The sequence below is a fragment of the Channa argus genome, chromosome 2 (assembly GCF_033026475.1).
Source record: "Channa argus isolate prfri chromosome 2, Channa argus male v1.0, whole genome shotgun sequence".
NCBI lineage: Eukaryota > Metazoa > Chordata > Actinopteri > Anabantiformes > Channidae > Channa > Channa argus.
The window spans coordinates 22,875,448-22,892,910 of record NC_090198.1 but is presented as its reverse complement, the minus strand read 5'-3'; the positions used below and the strand labels follow the sequence as shown (position 1 = coordinate 22,892,910).

General features: G+C 37.7%; 2 protein-coding genes and 1 long non-coding RNA gene across 6 annotated transcripts; 2 read left to right on the top strand and 1 right to left on the bottom strand.

The window, feature by feature from the left end:
* The first annotated feature begins 78 nt into the window (after window positions 1-78).
* Window positions 79-13,170, top strand: vat1l (vesicle amine transport 1-like). 2 transcript variants are annotated; one of them, XM_067496511.1, is made up of 9 exons: window positions 79-898; window positions 1,445-1,574; window positions 1,756-1,971; window positions 2,412-2,554; window positions 6,141-6,244; window positions 6,860-6,915; window positions 7,063-7,080; window positions 9,733-9,816; window positions 10,314-13,170. In XM_067496511.1, exons 1-9 carry the CDS (start codon window positions 684-686, stop codon window positions 10,410-10,412), a joined length of 1,065 nt encoding a protein of 354 aa, XP_067352612.1. In that variant the 5' UTR covers window positions 79-683; the 3' UTR covers window positions 10,413-13,170. The 2 variants fall into 2 exon arrangements, with proteins under 2 accessions (XP_067352612.1, XP_067352611.1); XM_067496510.1 differs by having other exon boundaries at window positions 7,063-7,257.
* LOC137123070 (uncharacterized) lies at window positions 13,011-17,408 on the bottom strand. 2 transcript variants are annotated; one of them, XR_010913799.1, is made up of 3 exons: window positions 17,276-17,408; window positions 15,725-16,138; window positions 13,011-14,848 (listed from the first exon to the last, which is right to left on the bottom strand). It is a non-coding gene; the product is annotated as an uncharacterized lncRNA (long non-coding RNA). The 2 variants fall into 2 exon arrangements; XR_010913798.1 differs by lacking the exon at window positions 13,011-14,848 and adding an exon at window positions 14,861-14,994.
* clec3a (C-type lectin domain family 3, member A) lies at window positions 14,704-16,494 on the top strand. Of its 2 annotated transcripts, none has more exons than XM_067496517.1 (3): window positions 14,704-14,844; window positions 14,936-15,022; window positions 15,777-16,336. In XM_067496517.1, the coding sequence occupies exons 1-3, from the start codon at window positions 14,733-14,735 to the stop codon at window positions 16,172-16,174; spliced, it is 597 nt and encodes a 198-aa protein (XP_067352618.1). In that variant the 5' UTR covers window positions 14,704-14,732; the 3' UTR covers window positions 16,175-16,336. The 2 variants fall into 2 exon arrangements, with proteins under 2 accessions (XP_067352618.1, XP_067352617.1); XM_067496516.1 differs by having other exon boundaries at window positions 14,706-14,844; window positions 14,930-15,022; window positions 15,777-16,494.
* Window positions 17,409-17,463: the final 55 nt, after the last annotated feature.

The following is a 17,463-nucleotide window of genomic DNA, read 5'->3' as shown; positions in this document are numbered from 1 at the left end:
ACTGAATATTGCCATCTAAAATATAGTGAAGTCATTTAAATTATGACAAATCAACGTTCAGCTACTATGGGCCTAAAAAGCAAATATGGGCCTTATTTATTTATTTATTTTTAAATCAACTGGTTATCTTTCAAATGTCTTTTTTTCTGCAAAATCCCCTAAATGTTTCCGTGGACAGGTTTGCATGTTGAGACATAGTGGAACAAAGTAAGACAAAGAGGGAACTTGTTATCTTAAGGGACACATTTTGGAAATGTCTTCGTCTTCAGACGTTGTAATACATTTTTCCACAGATATCGGGGATTGTGAAGTTTGGCCCCAATTATGTACACAGGACACGACAGACATGTAAAATGCTGAGTCTGTCCTGCAGCGTAGATCCAGTTTTACACATCCAGTTTTCTTCACCAGGAGATGGTGCACTTCATACCTCATACACGCTGCAACCAATTACAATGAGCCTGGCTGAATTATCCTCCAGATTTATTTGGCAAACTTTAGTGATATTAGCCTGGATGCTGTTGGTATGAAAAAAAAATGTAATTAACTCTGAGTGAATAACACTAGACAGTAAGATTCCAGGCTGCACTGTTAATAACCATCCACCCATACAGCGCCGGGCTGTGTGCAGGCTGCGCACCACATCAATCTGAACCCCCGAGGAGGAGCAGCTGGTCTCCGACATGGCTAAAGAAGGAGCAGATATGACAGAGGAAACCGAGTTCATGATAGAGAAGAATGTTAGGAAAGAAACGGACAACATCGAAACGTCTGGCGATGCCAAAGAAATGCGAGCGGTGATACTGGCCGGCTTTGGAGGTCTTAACAAACTCAGGGTAACCAAGAAGGCAATGCCCGAGCCTCAGGAGGGTGAAGTGAAGATCCGCGTTAAAGCTTGGTAAATATGATGATATCTGTCCTGCGTTTGGATGGTGCTCTGTGCTGTGAGACTTTATTCCCTCGGTGTTTCTGACCAGCGTGCACATCGTTTCTCGGGGAATTTCGCTGTCATGAAGCCACAGGTCTTGTAGTACATGAGGTTGGCTGGCTGGTCAGTCCAAGCAGCAGATTTCAAGCAGATTCAGTCATTTTAAATTGCAGTACCTACTGTATAACCGCTCTGTTTACTGCATATTGGTTGATTAGCTCATTCCAACTTTAAGCTGCCAGTGTCAGCACAATCTCACTTTAGGGAAATTAAAGTGTATTCTGTTTTTGTTTCATGGAAAATGCCTGTTGAATGTGGCCTTGTGTTCACACAGAGATGGCCAGTGACTCACCACCAGCCAAACCCAAATCTCATCATCGCATACAATTTCAGGTCATAGCTACTGGTTATCAATTAAGTATGAATTATCATATAAATTAGTGATCAGAGAGAGGATTTATCTAAAAGTTGAATCAGATGGATCTATTGTAAGTTTGCGTTTATTACTTGTTGCAGTGGCTTGAATTTCCTGGACCTGATGGTACGTCAGGGGATTATTGATAATCCTCCGAAACCACCTCTGGTCCCTGGGTTTGAGTGCTCAGGAATAGTCGAATCAGTGGGTGAAAACACAAAGGGATTCGAGGTCAGTGAAATCGCAGGTTCCCAGTGTGGTGATCTATGACTAAATGTTGTCACTGTCTATCCAACAAATCCACAAATGCAGTTGGAAGCACGTGCTTTAAGAGTAGTTATGATGAACAATGGACTGTACAGATCATTTCTGCCTTTGTGCCACATGACCTAACCTAACATGTTTCTTTCAGATAGGTGACAGAGTTATGGCTTTTGTTAATTACAATGCCTGGGCAGAAGTGGTTTGCACACCAGTGGATTTTGTCTATAAGATGCCTGATGAAATGACTTTTGCTGAGGCTGCAGCGTTCTCCCTGAACTTTGTGGCTGCCTATATGATGCTCTTTGAGGTTGCTAATCTGCAAGAGGGGATGTCAGTGTTGGTCCACTCAGCAGGTGGTGGTGTGGTAAGTCTCTTTTTCTTTGTTATGCCTTCTGCACAGCCACTAAACAATTTGAGCAATTTTGTCAAAGTCTCAATATAAGTGACAGCTCCCTAAAAATGGGGCAAGTTCTTTGTTTGCTTTTGTTTATGTCACATTGCAAAATAAAAATATGCACTAGACTCCACATAATTTCTGTCTAAAACATTATAGTAATTAAAATTGAATTATTAGGAATTTTGAAATGCAGTACCATTCAGAATGTGTTGATATGCTGAATTATAACCAAACAATCAAACGCATCACATAACTTATTGGTATATCTACAAAATATGTCCAGTTTTGTATGTAGGTGTATATTGTGTCACTGAATTGTGTTGCTTTATGTGTTTTTGGTAAATTTAGCCTTTGTGATCTCATGCCCTGATAAATTGTTGCAACAGTTTTTTTTTTTTTTTTTTCAGGGTCAAGCTGTGGCTCAGTTGTGCTCTACTGTACCTAATGTCACTGTGTTTGGGATTGCTTCAAGTTTCAAACATGCAGCCATCAGAGACTCTGTGACTCACCTGTTTGACAGAAATGTTGATTATATACAAGAAATCAAAAAGTAAGAATGGGAAGTTTTTCTGTATTACTTATGTAATTAATGGTTAAAATAAGATTGAATTTGAAGGCAGAAAGTTGGCACTTGGCATGTTTTCCATGTGAACTAATGTGATAACACTGACCTCGCTGAGCGTCTGTGCAAGGATGCAGATGTTACCAGCTGCCTTCTTTGGTCTTGTGTGACCATGGTCTCCATGGTAACACAACAGCACTGTGCAGGGCGGAGGTCTGTGCTGGGAGTGTGGAACATCTTAGCCAATTAAAGCTAAGCATTGATATCCTACACATCCAATCCACAACACGGCACACTTTCAGCTGCATTACAAACAAACACATTGTAGCAGATACTGCTGGAGATGGGATGGAATGAAATGCTGTTTTTATTCATTTAAAAAAAAAAAAAATTAAAATGCCACCAAGCTGTTGATTATTCTGTGAATTTTCACATGGCCTCTGTCACTTTACAGACCAGTATCAATGGGTTAATTTACTCTAATTTGTGGTTTACTCAGCTGTACTGTCAGGAGAAGTAAACCAAGCAAATGGTTTGAAATGGAAATCATTTAGAAAGAGGGACACCACTGCTATTCATACTGCCCAATTTTTCAATCTCTTAAAACCTCTAATAAAGGCACTATAGAGTCCACTGCAGCCGTCCCAAAAACAACCTAAGTATGACCTACCACTTTGGGTGGGACTGTTAGTTAGGAAAGTCAGCATCAGTACTTAGAACGTTCATGCAGACAATGTATACAATGAAAAGTTTTCTGTTTCACCACAATCAAAGGTAAAATGAAAAATGGAAGAAAAACAGTGGGGGGAAGGGGCTGCCCAGAGTCTAAGATTGCTATTGGGTATAGTGTTAAGTATACCAGGGTTGATATACCCTATACTCTATGTAGTGTACAGTGTTTTGGCCCCCTCATTAATTTTAAATATAATGGCCAAAACTGAAGAACCGCCACTTAATATAATGCACTCTAGTTCGACTCCACCACCCACTGACCTCAATAATAAACACATAGTAGAATTATCACCTTTCTGATAGTTTCAACTTAAAAACAGATTGTAAAAGTAGAGTTTATAGCAGAGTTTTTTTGTTGGATTGCATTCGATCGTACAGGTGTACCTAATGAAGTGGCCAGTGAATGTATAGCTAAAGTTATACAAACTTCATAGATATAGTATATGGAGTATATAACCCATTATTGTAACACGTGGTGCATAGAAATTCAAATGTTGTTACATTAGCACAGAATGTTTCAAGCTTTCTAACTACATATCAACAATGGGAGTGGATTAATGTGCCTTTCATCTCTTAGGCTCACACATTCTTCTCAGGATCAAGAGCAAAGTACAGTTAAATTAGTCTTTTTACAAAAAGCAAAAACCTTGGGAATCACGAGACCACCAAGCAGTTTAGCCAAGCAGGTGTCTGGAGCCACAAGGCAGAAACGTAAGGAAGGAATTATAGTCCCCTTTGATAATAACATGCCATTCATTTTTTCGTTCCTGTAGCTTTAATGAGTCTAATTATGGCAAACATTTTTTTTCAGATTGATTCTGTGTGCAATAACAACACAAACCTCCTGTATCATGATATTTAGTGAGTTATCTAGGAGGAGTGATGTGGGCACTGAACAACATCCATAAACTCTTTATAAGAAAACTGTAGGCAGAGTCAAAAAGAAAAACGTGGGTTGCATGTTGCAACTTTTTCTCAAGACTAATACTCTAGAGAATCAGTGCTTCCCTCTTATGAATGCGTGATTAAACAAAACCTGAAGGATGAATATATGGTCTCGTAGGATGTGTTCAGCATGTTTACAGTTAGTGAAAAAATAGTCATAATCAAAGTAGTACAGTCTTACAGTACTGGCCTCTCATTGTACTTTGTCTTATCTGAAAAATAGTGAAAAATACCAATTACAGCCCATGATCATGATTTCAAATTGCGTGTTTTGACCAAACAACAGCCCAAACGCTAAAGTTAAAAGGGTTAACAAATTAAATTTGTTTGTTATACTGATATATTTCAAGTGTTTATTTCTTTTAAATTTTTTCTTTTCATGATTATATCTTACAACTAATGCAAACCCCAAATTCAGTATCTCAGAAAATTAGAATATTAATACCAATACAAAGAAAGGATTTTTCCACACTCAAATCAGCTAATTTACTCAAAACATCTGCAAAGGCCTTTAAATTGTCTCTGTAGGCTACACAATCTTGGGGAAGAGTGCTGATTTGACAGTTGTCCAAAAGACGACCATTGACACCTTGCACAAGGAGGGTGAGACACAAAAGGTCATCGCAAAAGAGGCTGGCTGTTCACAGAGCTCTGTGTAGAAGCACATTAGCGAAGGGAAGGAAAAGATGTGGTAGAAAAAAATGTACAAGCAATAGTGATAACCGCACCCTGGAGAGAATTGTGAAACGAAACCCATTCAAAAATGTGGGGGAGATTCACAAAGAGTGGACTGCTGCTGGAGTCAGTGCTTCAAGAACCACTACGCACAGACGTATGCAAGACATGGGTTTCAGCTGTCGCATTCTTGCGTCAAGCCGCTCTTGAACAACAGACAGCGTCAGAAGCGTCTCAAAAAGGACTGGACTAGTGCTGAGTGGTCCAAAGTTATGTCTCTAATTAAAGTAAATTTTGCATTTCCTTTGGAAATCAGGGTCCCAGAGTCTGGAGGAGGAGAGGAGAGGCACAGAATCCATGTTGCTTGAGGTCCAGTGTAAAGTTTCCACAGTCAGTGATGTTTTTGGTGCGATGTCATCTGCTGGTGTTGCTCCACTGTGTTTTCTGAGCTCCAAGGTCAATGCAGCTGTATACCAGGACGATTTAGAGCAGTTCCTGCTTCCTGCTGCTGACCTACTTTATGGAGATGCAGATTTCATTTTCCAGCACCTGCACCTGCACACACACCAAATCTACCAGTACCTGGTTTAAGGACCATGGTATCCCTGTTCTTGATTGACACGCAAACTCGCCTGACCTTGGGAAGAGGAAGATGCAGTATGCCAGACCCAACAATGCAGAAGAGATGAAGGCCACTATCAGAGCAACCTGGTCTCTCATAACACCTGAGCAGAACCACAGACTGATCGACTCCATGCCGCATTGCTGCAGTACTTCAGGCAAAAGGAGCCCAACTAAGCATTGAGTGCTGTACATGCTCATACTTTTCATGTTCATACTTTTCAGTTGGCCAAGATTTCTAAAAATCCTTTCTTTGTATTTGTCTTAAGTAATATTCTAATTTTCTAAGATACTGAATTTGGGATTTTCATTAGATGTCATAATCATCGAAATTAAAAGAAATTACACTTGACTCAAATTAATCTTTTTTAAAACAATACTAGAACTTATTTCTTTTCTCAAAATAATAATATTTTTCATTTTACCAACAGTTTTAAACCTTTTTTAGATGATACAAGAGATTTTAAGACATTAACTAGGGCTCTGAGATACTGTGTCAGCCATATTACCTTCTTTAAACATTTGTTATATCAATTGTTTTGGGTTTTGTTTGTTTTGTTTTTTTAGTGGATTGGATCTTTACTATTCTGTGGTGTTTTAGGATTTCTCCACAGGGTGTAGACATCTTGCTGGACTGTCTGAGTGGGGAGAACACAGGGAAAGGCCTGAATCTGCTGAAGCCATTGGGAACTTACATCCTCTATGGTGAGAACAATACTTTTGGATTCATTGTGTGTTAATGTAACACTTGCAAATAAGTGAGATTGTTAAGGCACTCGTGGGAAGACTTTATCTGACAGAAGCCGGCTATGCATTTTCTCCTACTTCCATTCTGTATGCTAATCTAAACCAAGTTGTGGCATCATTTTTAACTGACAGACATGAAACCGGTATTGATAATCTCGTCTAAGTCTAGTCTAGAAAACCCAGAGGATGAAATATTCTTGTAAAAGACTGCTCTTTTATTTATCTAATGTGTTGACAGCTGCACTTTGTGTGAAATAAGGTTGCTCACTTGAATAAAACAAACTAGGCAGACTGCAAATTAAATGTACTGTCCTCCAGAGCTGCAATTCTTATCTAATTTAATTACTTTAGTAAGCCTTATGAATCATGAAACAGCATTAGAAGGAGATTTATTCATTACTTTTACTTCTACTGAATATGTGCAAAAGCCTGCTTGCATTATTCTGAGGGTCTGAAGGTGCCAACTGTTCCTCCCCCACCCCTACGTGCTTTTTTACTGTCTGTTACTGACCAGTCACTTTTGTCCTGCTTTTTGCGCAGCATACAGCAATCCTGTTATTTTTGTTTTTTCAGGCGCATCAAACATGGTAACTGGGGAAACAAAGAGTTTCTTCAGCTTCGCGAAATCTGTGAGTCAGAGATGCAGTCTGTCATCAACATTTGAAGTAACAGTACCCTGTTACTACCCAGTGAACATTTTATGGCCAATGAGACACACAGAGACAAATGAGTCACTCATGCCTCTCTGTCTTTTTTTTTTTTTTCTTTTTTTGCAGTGGTGGCAGGTGGAGAAGGTGAATCCAATAAAACTGTATGAGGAGAACAAAGTCATAGCTGGATTCTCTCTCCTCAACCTCCTCTTCAAACAAGGGAGATGTAATCTTGTAAAAACAGTGATGGACAAACTTTTGTGTCTCTATGACCAAAAAAAGATCAAGCCGGTGGTGGACTCCTTGTGGGCGTTGGAGGAGGTAAGAGCCTGGGCAATCAGAGACCTTAAGACAGCAAGGTCAACAGTATAAAGATACAAAAAGATCAGTACTAACACGCATCCAACTGATTGCCCAGACGTAGGAGAATATTTTATGCAAAGATCCAGGACAATATATAATCTGTTGTTTGTCAGTGCTGCCTTCTGTAGAACACCATCTACCAGCTGTTCTTGGAAATTCTTCCACACATGGTGGATAGGTTGCATCTTCCTGTTCCACAATCATTTTCCACCCACACAAAACCTAGCAGACCGTGCATCGATCACTTTGCTACAAACACTTAGAGTCTCCCTGTATAAATGTGGTTATTCCATTTCTGGAGAGTCTTTGGCCAGTGAATACACACCTACTCTAATCACGATGTTTACATTATTAGCATTGGATCATCATCATCATCATCAGCACCGTGAAATATTAAGGGTTACCTTGCTGAAGCAGTGCTGAGCATACGCTGAAAGGAAAATGTAGTTAAACATGGTCTGGCGGCTGTTAAAAACATAAACACACCACTTTGTCTTGTGGTCTCGCTCAGACGCTGTTAAATATCTCATTAGCTGTTATGAGACAAAGGTAAAAGTTCACAGAGTTTCTTCATGGTTTTCTCTCTTTCTTCTATGCTCCTAATTTTTCTTTTTTACAAGACCACTTTTTGTGGTCTTTGTTGCACCAGGGCTGTATTCACAATCATTGTTTGAATTCACTCGGAGAGCTCCTACTGTAACTTAGCCTAAGCATTTCTAGAGAATAATCCAAACCTGGAAGTAATTCAGGTAAAAACACCTCCGTGAGGAGGTGTTGTTGACTCTATTGCTAGGTGTAATGCATTGTTATAAAGGCTGTGATTGCTTGATACAAAGAAAATAAAAGAAATTAAAATGCACAGTTAGTGGCTGCGGGCATAGACACTGAACTTTGTAGACATAACTATTTAGAATCTGTTTAGTCCCTAAGATGTATATCTGTCGAATATACATATATAATTTTAAAAAATTCTTTTAATTTAGCACTAGACTTAGATAAATGTAAATGCACTAGACAGTACGCTGCCACTGCTGAATGCGCCCTGAGTGGGGCCTTGTCCAGCTATAACCATAAGGTCAAAAGGTGAAAGCTGTCTTATTAGGCAGGTTTGATTTCAATTTCCAGTAACTACAATTGTAAAACTACACATTTTAAGTTACAGCCATTTCTTCAGCATAAAGTTTTGCCTGATTTTCTTGGTACTTGGATTATTTGGTCATTCTGAGCTTTCTATCTACGGTGTGAGTGAGAATGTGCCGATCAAATCACTGTTGTCTTCAGAGTTTCATTTCTCATGGGAAACCTCCCCCGTTCTGTTGTCACTAAACTTTGGCAGATTGCTCAGGCCATTCACTGGAACCATCGCCCATGAAGAATCTCATTAGAGAGGAGGATGGCGTGGGATGTACTGTCAGGGGCACAGTCTGTCTCATTTGGAAAGAGAATTCAGAGGGCGTTAGTTTACATGCTGACCATGGCAACCTTTTTTTCTGGAATGAAAAGTTAATGTGCGTGATTAGAACACAATAAGAGTTTCAGTAAGAAAAATTCTCATTGATGTCAAATGCTATTTGGGATGCTAAAAAAAAGTGAACCGACATATGATATTTCACAGTGGTTACTGGCCATTGTACACAAAGTCCCTTTTCACCCACATGCATCACAATGTAAGTTGAACCTATCGAGGAAAAATGCTGGACAAGTTTTTGACCTAATTTTTCTCTTGGCTGGATTGCCCATATTTCTTTTAGCAAATGAAAACATGTAATACAATGGCAACCAGACAAAGAGGCACATTCAGTTGTGTCTCAGTGTGGACTGTCATGAGAAAGCAAGGTATCAAACCCTGAGAACATATCATGATGTGTGGATTGTTCTTTACACAATAATTCAGAAAGGATTTAATGAGCAGTCTTGACCTGCTGGATAATCTGTGGTAGAAATTGTTGCTCCAGTTAAAGCTTGTCATTGGGCCTGGATCTTAAAATATCCAGTACAGTTACCTATCAATTAAAGCTAGAGTCAGGTATGTGGGTATGCATTGTTTTAGTGCAAACTCCAACCATACAGACTTTACTTCAAATCCACCATCATGTGATGACTTTTGGACACTGTGGCATGCATAGTTTGTGTTTAGGTTTGCACTGAAATGTCATAATAAAATAATTAATTTCTGATAAAAAAAAAAAAACAGTTCAATAAACTGAATGTTCATTTACTATTATGTTGATAAATTTTACTTTTAATTCTTTTTGACACAAGGGGATGCAAGCTTTTGAACATAACTGTACATTGTGTGTGCTGACACCTGTCTATCAGGACCAGCATTACACTTTTCCCATCCTGACCACTCTACTCTACACTAACCACAGTAAAGATCTAAATCTCTGAACCAAAATTAACTACACAATTTTATTTGTTTTCCTTTTTTAGGTAAAAGAGGCCATGCAGAGAATTCATGATAGAGTCAACATAGGAAAACTCATTCTGGATCTCGAGAAGTCTCCCACCCCTTTGGTAATGACAACAATTCAAAATGTTTTTTTTCCAAGTTACTTGCAGGATTGAAGCTATCACAAACCATTATCAGGTAGCTCTGTGGCCATTTGAGCTTTGTAAATCAATAAGCATTGATCTCAAAGTTAAGACTTTTTGTTGCAATTCTACAATAACTCGTGCAACAGGACTTTTCACACAGCTATCAGTGACCTGCTGTGTTATTTGTTATGGATGCCTACAGCACATTTTCAGTAGGTAGCAAGTAGGATTTCCCACTGTTTGAGATCAGTTGTTTCCATGGTGATGTCTAAATAAAAACAAGTAAACTCATTAGATGTACAGACAGGATCATTATGAAAGCACAGACCCTGTAAACAGCTGCTCGGTAGAAGAAAACACATTTATACATTCACTGTGCTACTTGATGTCAGCTCCCTTTTATTCCACCTGTTTCTTTTTTATATGGGCACCTCAGTGTACAGTTAATGATAGAAGGAATAACATTTTACTACTAGATGGCCAGTGACAGCACAGAGACCAGTGAAGCAGGAGAGGAAGAGGAGGAGCCCGAGGGAGACAATGACAGCAAGGAGCGAATGCCTTTTATCCATTAGACCCAACAACCCCCACGGCAACATGCTTAGAGACTGGGGCGGCTGCACAGGTTCACCACAGAAGAAAAGATCCACACACAAGTGTTGTGCAGTGCTGTATGCATGTATGTATGTATGTACAGTATGTGTTTGTGCCTCTTGTCTGTTACCTATTGTTTGTCAGTAGATTGGTCAAGCAAAGGTTTTGGGTAAACAAAATATTTGCCACAAAGTCGATTTCTCAAGTGCATTTTTCTCATTCTAGAATTGTTACTTTCTTTACTGTATTATGAAGTATTGTTTTGTCAGCCAATACTATATATACATATAAAATACAGCCAACTTTACAGTATCTTGTATTTGCTGCTAGTTTAATGATAAGCAACAGACTGAAGCAATGAAACTTGCTGACTTGTGCTTACGACTTTAGTACCTTTAAAAAATAGGTTTACAAAAAGCATATACAGACGTGGACGATTGTTGGTACCCTTCCACAAAGAAAAGAAGAAACACACAAATTATTCTCAAATAACTAAAACAATAAACTGAAGCTGACGAAAGTAATGAAAGAAAAATGTTTTGAGTAATAGAAAATCAGATTCTACTTTTCTTTTTCAATTAAACAGAACAATTCAAGTAATACAATAAATGAAATCAAAAAGTCATAAATAATTGGGTTATAGTGATATTGCAAAATCTATCTACACAAAACATTAGGAATATTCAACTTTCGGGTGAAATTTATTGAAAATGTAATGTATGCTACGGTGATATTATATCATGAAAATAGGGCATTTACGTAGAAGCATGTAATACTAATTGCTTCATTTCAAACAATTTATTGAAACAAAAGCTAACAATAGTGGTGGATATAAAACAACAACAACAAAAAAAATCAATGACTTGTTAATTGTTAGGTATCGTCATGATCTCATGATGTCAAAATGTGTTTGAACAGCATGATGAGAGAGGACTGTTTAAATACAAATTTCCATTGAACCAGAACATTTAGTGGTAGATTCATGGATCAGATTTTTCCGGTTAATTACCTTGTTAGCATTTTATGCAGTAAGTACTGAATCGTTAAAAAGTAGGATGTGTGCAAATTAAGTTCACCTGTAAAGGTTCTAGTGCATTTTGGATCCGTTCTGAAATTTCACCTGAGAGACGAATATCCCTAACTATTTCAAAATAGTGTGTGTATATAAAAGCAATGTCAATCCCTTTTTTCTTTTAGTACTTTTTTCAGCTTGAAGATATTTTAAAACAATTGGTTCTTTTTCTGTGTGTTGGAAGGTACCATGCCTGTTAGATACTGTCACAAGCTTAGCATGTCTAAAGGTTTCATTCACACCTGTCCTCAGTGTGCAAACAACTGACTTAAGTTTGAGAAAATTACCCCAGTTTTGTTATGTTTCTAACCAGGAGAGTGCATCACTTTTTGATGTTCCAATTATAATGTGTAAATTAGGATAGACAGACAGGTCTGTGTATATTTGCATGGTATTTTCTTCTTCTTATAAGATCACCAGTGCCTTTGAGCTACAAACAAGTCTTACTTGAAATGCTTTCCTAATGTAAGGTTCACATTGAACAAACTAACAAAAAAGGTATTTATAACTGGAATATGTAAATGGGTGCATAAAAAAAATCTTCCTCAAAAAATAATATAATTTGTAGTAAGGAGAGTCTGTTTACTTGGTTAAACAGTGCATATTTTCCCACTAAGCTGTATATTTAGAACTTTCACTAAAATAAAGGATATAGGACACCAGACAGGTTTACATGGATCTTCAGGTAATGAAAACTTAATCAGAATAAATCAGAGTTTGAAGATGTCAAATGTGTAACAATTTCAAATTCTTGTTAAATATATTTAGGTTTAGATTTTTGGGGGAGGATCATAAAATAGTCAGGCTGGAGTCAGCGGTTTGAGAAGTTTCTGCTTTGCTTGATGGACCAAAGTTGTTTACTTGCTGGTGCCTCACATCAAAAGTGCCATAAGACTGAGCAGGTGTATAAAGGCAGGGTGATAGAGGATTGGGCAACACTGCGTATTACTTCATATAAGTATGATGCCCTCTACTCTATATCTGTGAGCTGTTCCTAAAAAGAAGAAGAACAGCTGACAGAAAACATACAGTATGTTTATGCTGCAGTCCCATATTCAGATGACTGGTCTTTAATTTCTAAGCAAAAAACAAACCGAATTATTCTTTATCACCATTTGTTGCCTATTAAGTGCATTTTATATTGGCTAGTCATCTGAATTATGTATCGCTTTACTGTAAATACAAAAGTGTTTAATCAACTCTAGAAAAATCTAAATAAGCCAGTGTTTCATAATCATGACAACTTAAGAAATTAAACATGTATCAACTTAACAAAAGCAAAACTAACTAAACACTGCAATTAAACAGTGCATGCTTTCAAGCTGATTGACAGTAGAGAGACTGTTAATGGATGCATTTAGGTAATGTTAATTTTAGAAATTGATTTCTAGACTTGGAAATAGCATTAACAATGTGTAGATGCTGTGAATACACACCTCAGTTTTGATGCCTTCACCGTCAGGTCTGTTTATGTATGCGTGTCTGAGAGAAAGTGCATGTTTTTGAGTGAGTGAGTGTGTGTGTGTGGCCGTATTAAAACTGTTTAGCAGTTGCGTGTTCACAAAATTCACTAAAATACAGTTTACCTGTGTATGTATATTTTTGTCACTTTTGTTGTGTACTTTCTTGAGTGCAACTGTTTACTTGATAAATTTGTCTGCAAATTGTGCTTTGTCCTGTCTGTCTTTATTTCATAAGATTTAACATTCAGTTCTTTACAAATAACATTTGTAGGTTTTACTTCTTCTCTTTTGGTATTTTTAGCAAACATTTGTTTTCTAAAATATATCTTAAAGATGTATTTATTTTGAGCTTATGAAATCAGAGAGGATAATGAGTTTTTATCTGTATGCATGTCTCCACAAAAAATGCTTGTTGTTGCTTTACAGTAGACCTTACATTACATTTCAGAATTTGCAATATAATTTGAGTATACAGCACATCCTGCATAATTTCTATGCACCAGATGGCAACAAAGTAACGGTTTTTTGATATTCTGTAAATGGCAGATTAAATATGTTTGTGATGTTGAAGTAATACAGTATGTGTCTCAAAATCAGGAATGAGAAAAATGCTTGTGTAGTTAATAATTGTGTTCCAACATTACTTAGTTGGTGGGCTTTGCAGGCAGTTGGTAAAGTTAGAATTCATGTATTGTAATCAGAGCTGCTGCAGACTGTGCTTTATTTATGTGGCAATGTGATTATTGTTACAGAGAATACTCAGGAACAGCACACGAGAATTTCTAAATATTTTTTTTCATGCTGGCTAAGCATACAGTGGAACATGGGCAATACTGTGCAGCAAATTGAGTCCCATTTCAAATCCACTACAAACTACTGTGATTCACTTGAGAAGATTGAGATTTAATTAAAAATTATGTTTGGGTATGTATGCTACTGTAGAAATAATTTATATGGAAATATGCTATTTAAAATGCTACAGCAATGAAAGACAGATGGGAAAAAAGCAAACCACATTTGAGCTGGTTTTGATAGTTGTACCACTATATTCAGCTCATTTTCCCAAGGGTTTTTCTTATTTAGCCCTCCTACCCTACCCCTCTCCCATTAGTTTACAACATCTCACTCTAAAAATAGCTTTCCCTGCAGCAGCAATAGGAGCTGGACTTCCTTAGGTCTAACAGCAGTTTTACTAGTAAACATATGTGGATCTACATTGCAGAAGTAGCAAAACATTTACTCTGCCACTGGTTTTCATTTACTGAAAACTGTAAATTCAGCGCTTATTAGTTATAAGATTATGAAGTTATTGTACATGAATCCTATATTTCAGTCCTGGTTGGTATCATTTTGCAGTTGACACACATTGGCACCAAGGTGTAACAAGCTATCAGAAAGTGACTCACTCATGTCCAACCCTGACGTGATGGAATGAAGTGAACAACGTCTTGCAGTAGCAAAGTAGTCAATGAATTTTCAGTTTGTTTGTGAAATGAAAGAAAATACTTCTTAGAGCACTTTTTTTTCCAAGTAAATATTTATCAAAAGTCAGAAACAAGAAAATTATTGTTCATCATTCCACCCTTATACCTCCTCCTGATGTTTGGACAAACACAAACAGAGTTTCAGCCAAAGCAGGGCGAGTACCCAGAAAGGCATACAGAAGTCCAGTATATATTGAGCTGCCTGCAGTGTTGTTGGTTTCTTTTGCTGAAGTACAAGGTGTGCCACTGTGTGCTGTCCTGTAGGATCCACTGGCCTCAGACATGGCTCGTCTGGACTTCTCTGTCTTCCTTGTTCTTTGCTTGTCCTTGCTCCACTTCTGCTCCAGCCGTCCTCCTCACACCAGAAAGGCTGTATCACCGCGTCAGTCTGGAGGTAACTATACATCACATTAAGTTCATCAATACAGTGCACGTTATAGCAGTATTTACTTTACCAATTGGTCTTGCTCTTCACTGAGATGCAGCTGCAGAGGGAGATGATGTGAGAACCCAGATTGAGAGGTTGTGGCAAGAAGTAAACTCACTAAAAGAGATGCAGGCATTGCAGACAGGTACAGTTTTCATTACTCAGAAACACCATTACACTTGTTCAATAATGTCTTTCAATAATTGATGCCTTATTCAATAAGAAGAGTATAAAATATGGGGAAATATTTTGTTATAGTACATATAACTTTGGAATACTCTCAATGTTGCTTGTGTATAAGCCAATGAGACGTCAATGGGAAGGGTCGACATGGCTGAGAGATAATTGGTAGCTTGAAATTTAATTTTGAATATCTTGGTGTAGTGAATCTCCAGCAGAGGGCAGTAAATTAAAAGGTCGAATTGGAAAATGAGACTTGGCTAATCCTCCCCCCCAAAAAAATAAAAATAAATAATAATAATTATATATACATATAGACACACACACACACACTCACATATATGCATACACACACATATATACACACATTGTGTATATACACACACACACACATATATTATATATATATATATACATATATACACACATATACATATATATATACATATATATATACATACATATATATATATATATATATATATATATATATATATATATATATATATATATATATACACACACACACACACACACACACACACACATTCACATACATATATATACACATATACATACACACACAAAAGCAGATTTAAAATATCTACATGATTATTTCCCTGTTACTTTTTGACTAAACTTCAATAAACTTTAACTGTTTAAATACCATATATTTGCTCAAGATCTCAATTCAACCATGAAGTGGTTTGTGTTTTCAGTCTGTCTCCGTGGCATCAAAGTTCACAGGAAGTGTTATCTTGCAATTGAGGAACCCAAACATTACCATGAAGCAAATGAAGACTGCATTGCACAAGGTGGGACTCTTGCAACACCACGGGACTTGATGGAAAACAATGAACTGAGAGACTACGCAGGGAGGAGTGCTCCAGGATCCAAGGACTTCTGGATTGGCGTGGCAGATATAGTGAAAGAAGGCCAGTATGTTGATGTCAACAGTTTGCCAGTCAGCTACTTCAACTGGGACCGCTCCAAAAAGCAGCCCACAGGAACGAAGAGGGAGAGCTGTGTTGTTCTTTCAGTGGTTGCACAAGGAAAGTGGTATGATGAGGTGTGCCGTAGCCTGAAAAAGTACATCTGTGAATATATCATTCCTTAAAGGTAATGTTGTTGTTGACAACTTGATGATCATTTATGCGGGTCAATAATTAAAATTGTGCAAATCTGTGTCATCACATATTTGCCAATCAATGATGGATTGTTGTTGTCTATGTATTGTGACCATGATCTTTAAAATAAAAAAATGATATCTGTGTATTAATTAGGTTGGTAATTAGCTTTAAAACTAGGAACTGCAGATATGTTCATTTCACGCATTGTTCCAAAGCCTCTGGTGATGACTGAACACAACCTTTGAAATGCTTAAAGTTATGAAAACATAAATCAAAATGTAATTTTTATCAAGTGCCACCCTAACTTTAAAATACTCTTACATGAAAACTATTTGTAATCTAGAGTTTATACTGTGAATCCACTTGACTTGTCTTTGTAATACGGGAGAAAACCTCAACAAAATTAATCTCTTAACACAGAACATGCAAATATGCAGAAAGAGAATGTTAACAAAACGTCATCCCTCTTGCTTTAAGGCAACAAAGTGAAATATGTATTACAACAATTTGCACCAAATTCCTGCTGCCGTACAAAGTGTACTTCTATGAAAAAAATGCAAATAATATAAAGTGGCCTTTTGTTATCCGATGCTCCTGGTGGACTTCACAAACAAGTGAAAAAGCAGCTCTAGGAGCAATACTTCACACGTGGCTCTAGACTGCTGTGTGGTGAATTGATTTGACAGAAATTCATATACTGTATACCCAATGCTCAGTGAAGGTCATAAAACTTTGCCTGATACAAGTGAGACTCGCATGACTGCCCCTTACAATGTCAGTTGATACTGCGCTTTGCAGTATTTCCATATTACAAAGTTACTGTTGTGAAATGATCCATCAATAGCCACACAGTGAAAACTGTAGCCTTTGCCGCAGTTTCCTTTCATCTTTAATGCACATTTTCTTCAGGCAAAGATCATTATGAAACAGTGATCACCCCCCTCAAACAAAGAATAATAAAGCACTGGACTCAAAACTGTCAAAATCGTGATCAGGCTGTAACCAGAACTGGCCAACAGCTATAAGTTAAACCTTTAATGCGTATCATCTGTCTTTTTAAAAACCTTTTAAACCGCACAGACACTCACCGACGTCATCCTGTCCGCATACGGCTCGCACGCTCGTCTGTATGGAGTGTGACGCCAGAGCTCCCTGAGCGAAGTCTCGCGAAGTGCAACACCGGCCATTTTTCCTCCATTTATAGCAGGACACTGTGCTCGGGTAGTGCACTGATCGTGTTGCGATCACTTTTATAGGCCGATAAGTTCTGGCAAGT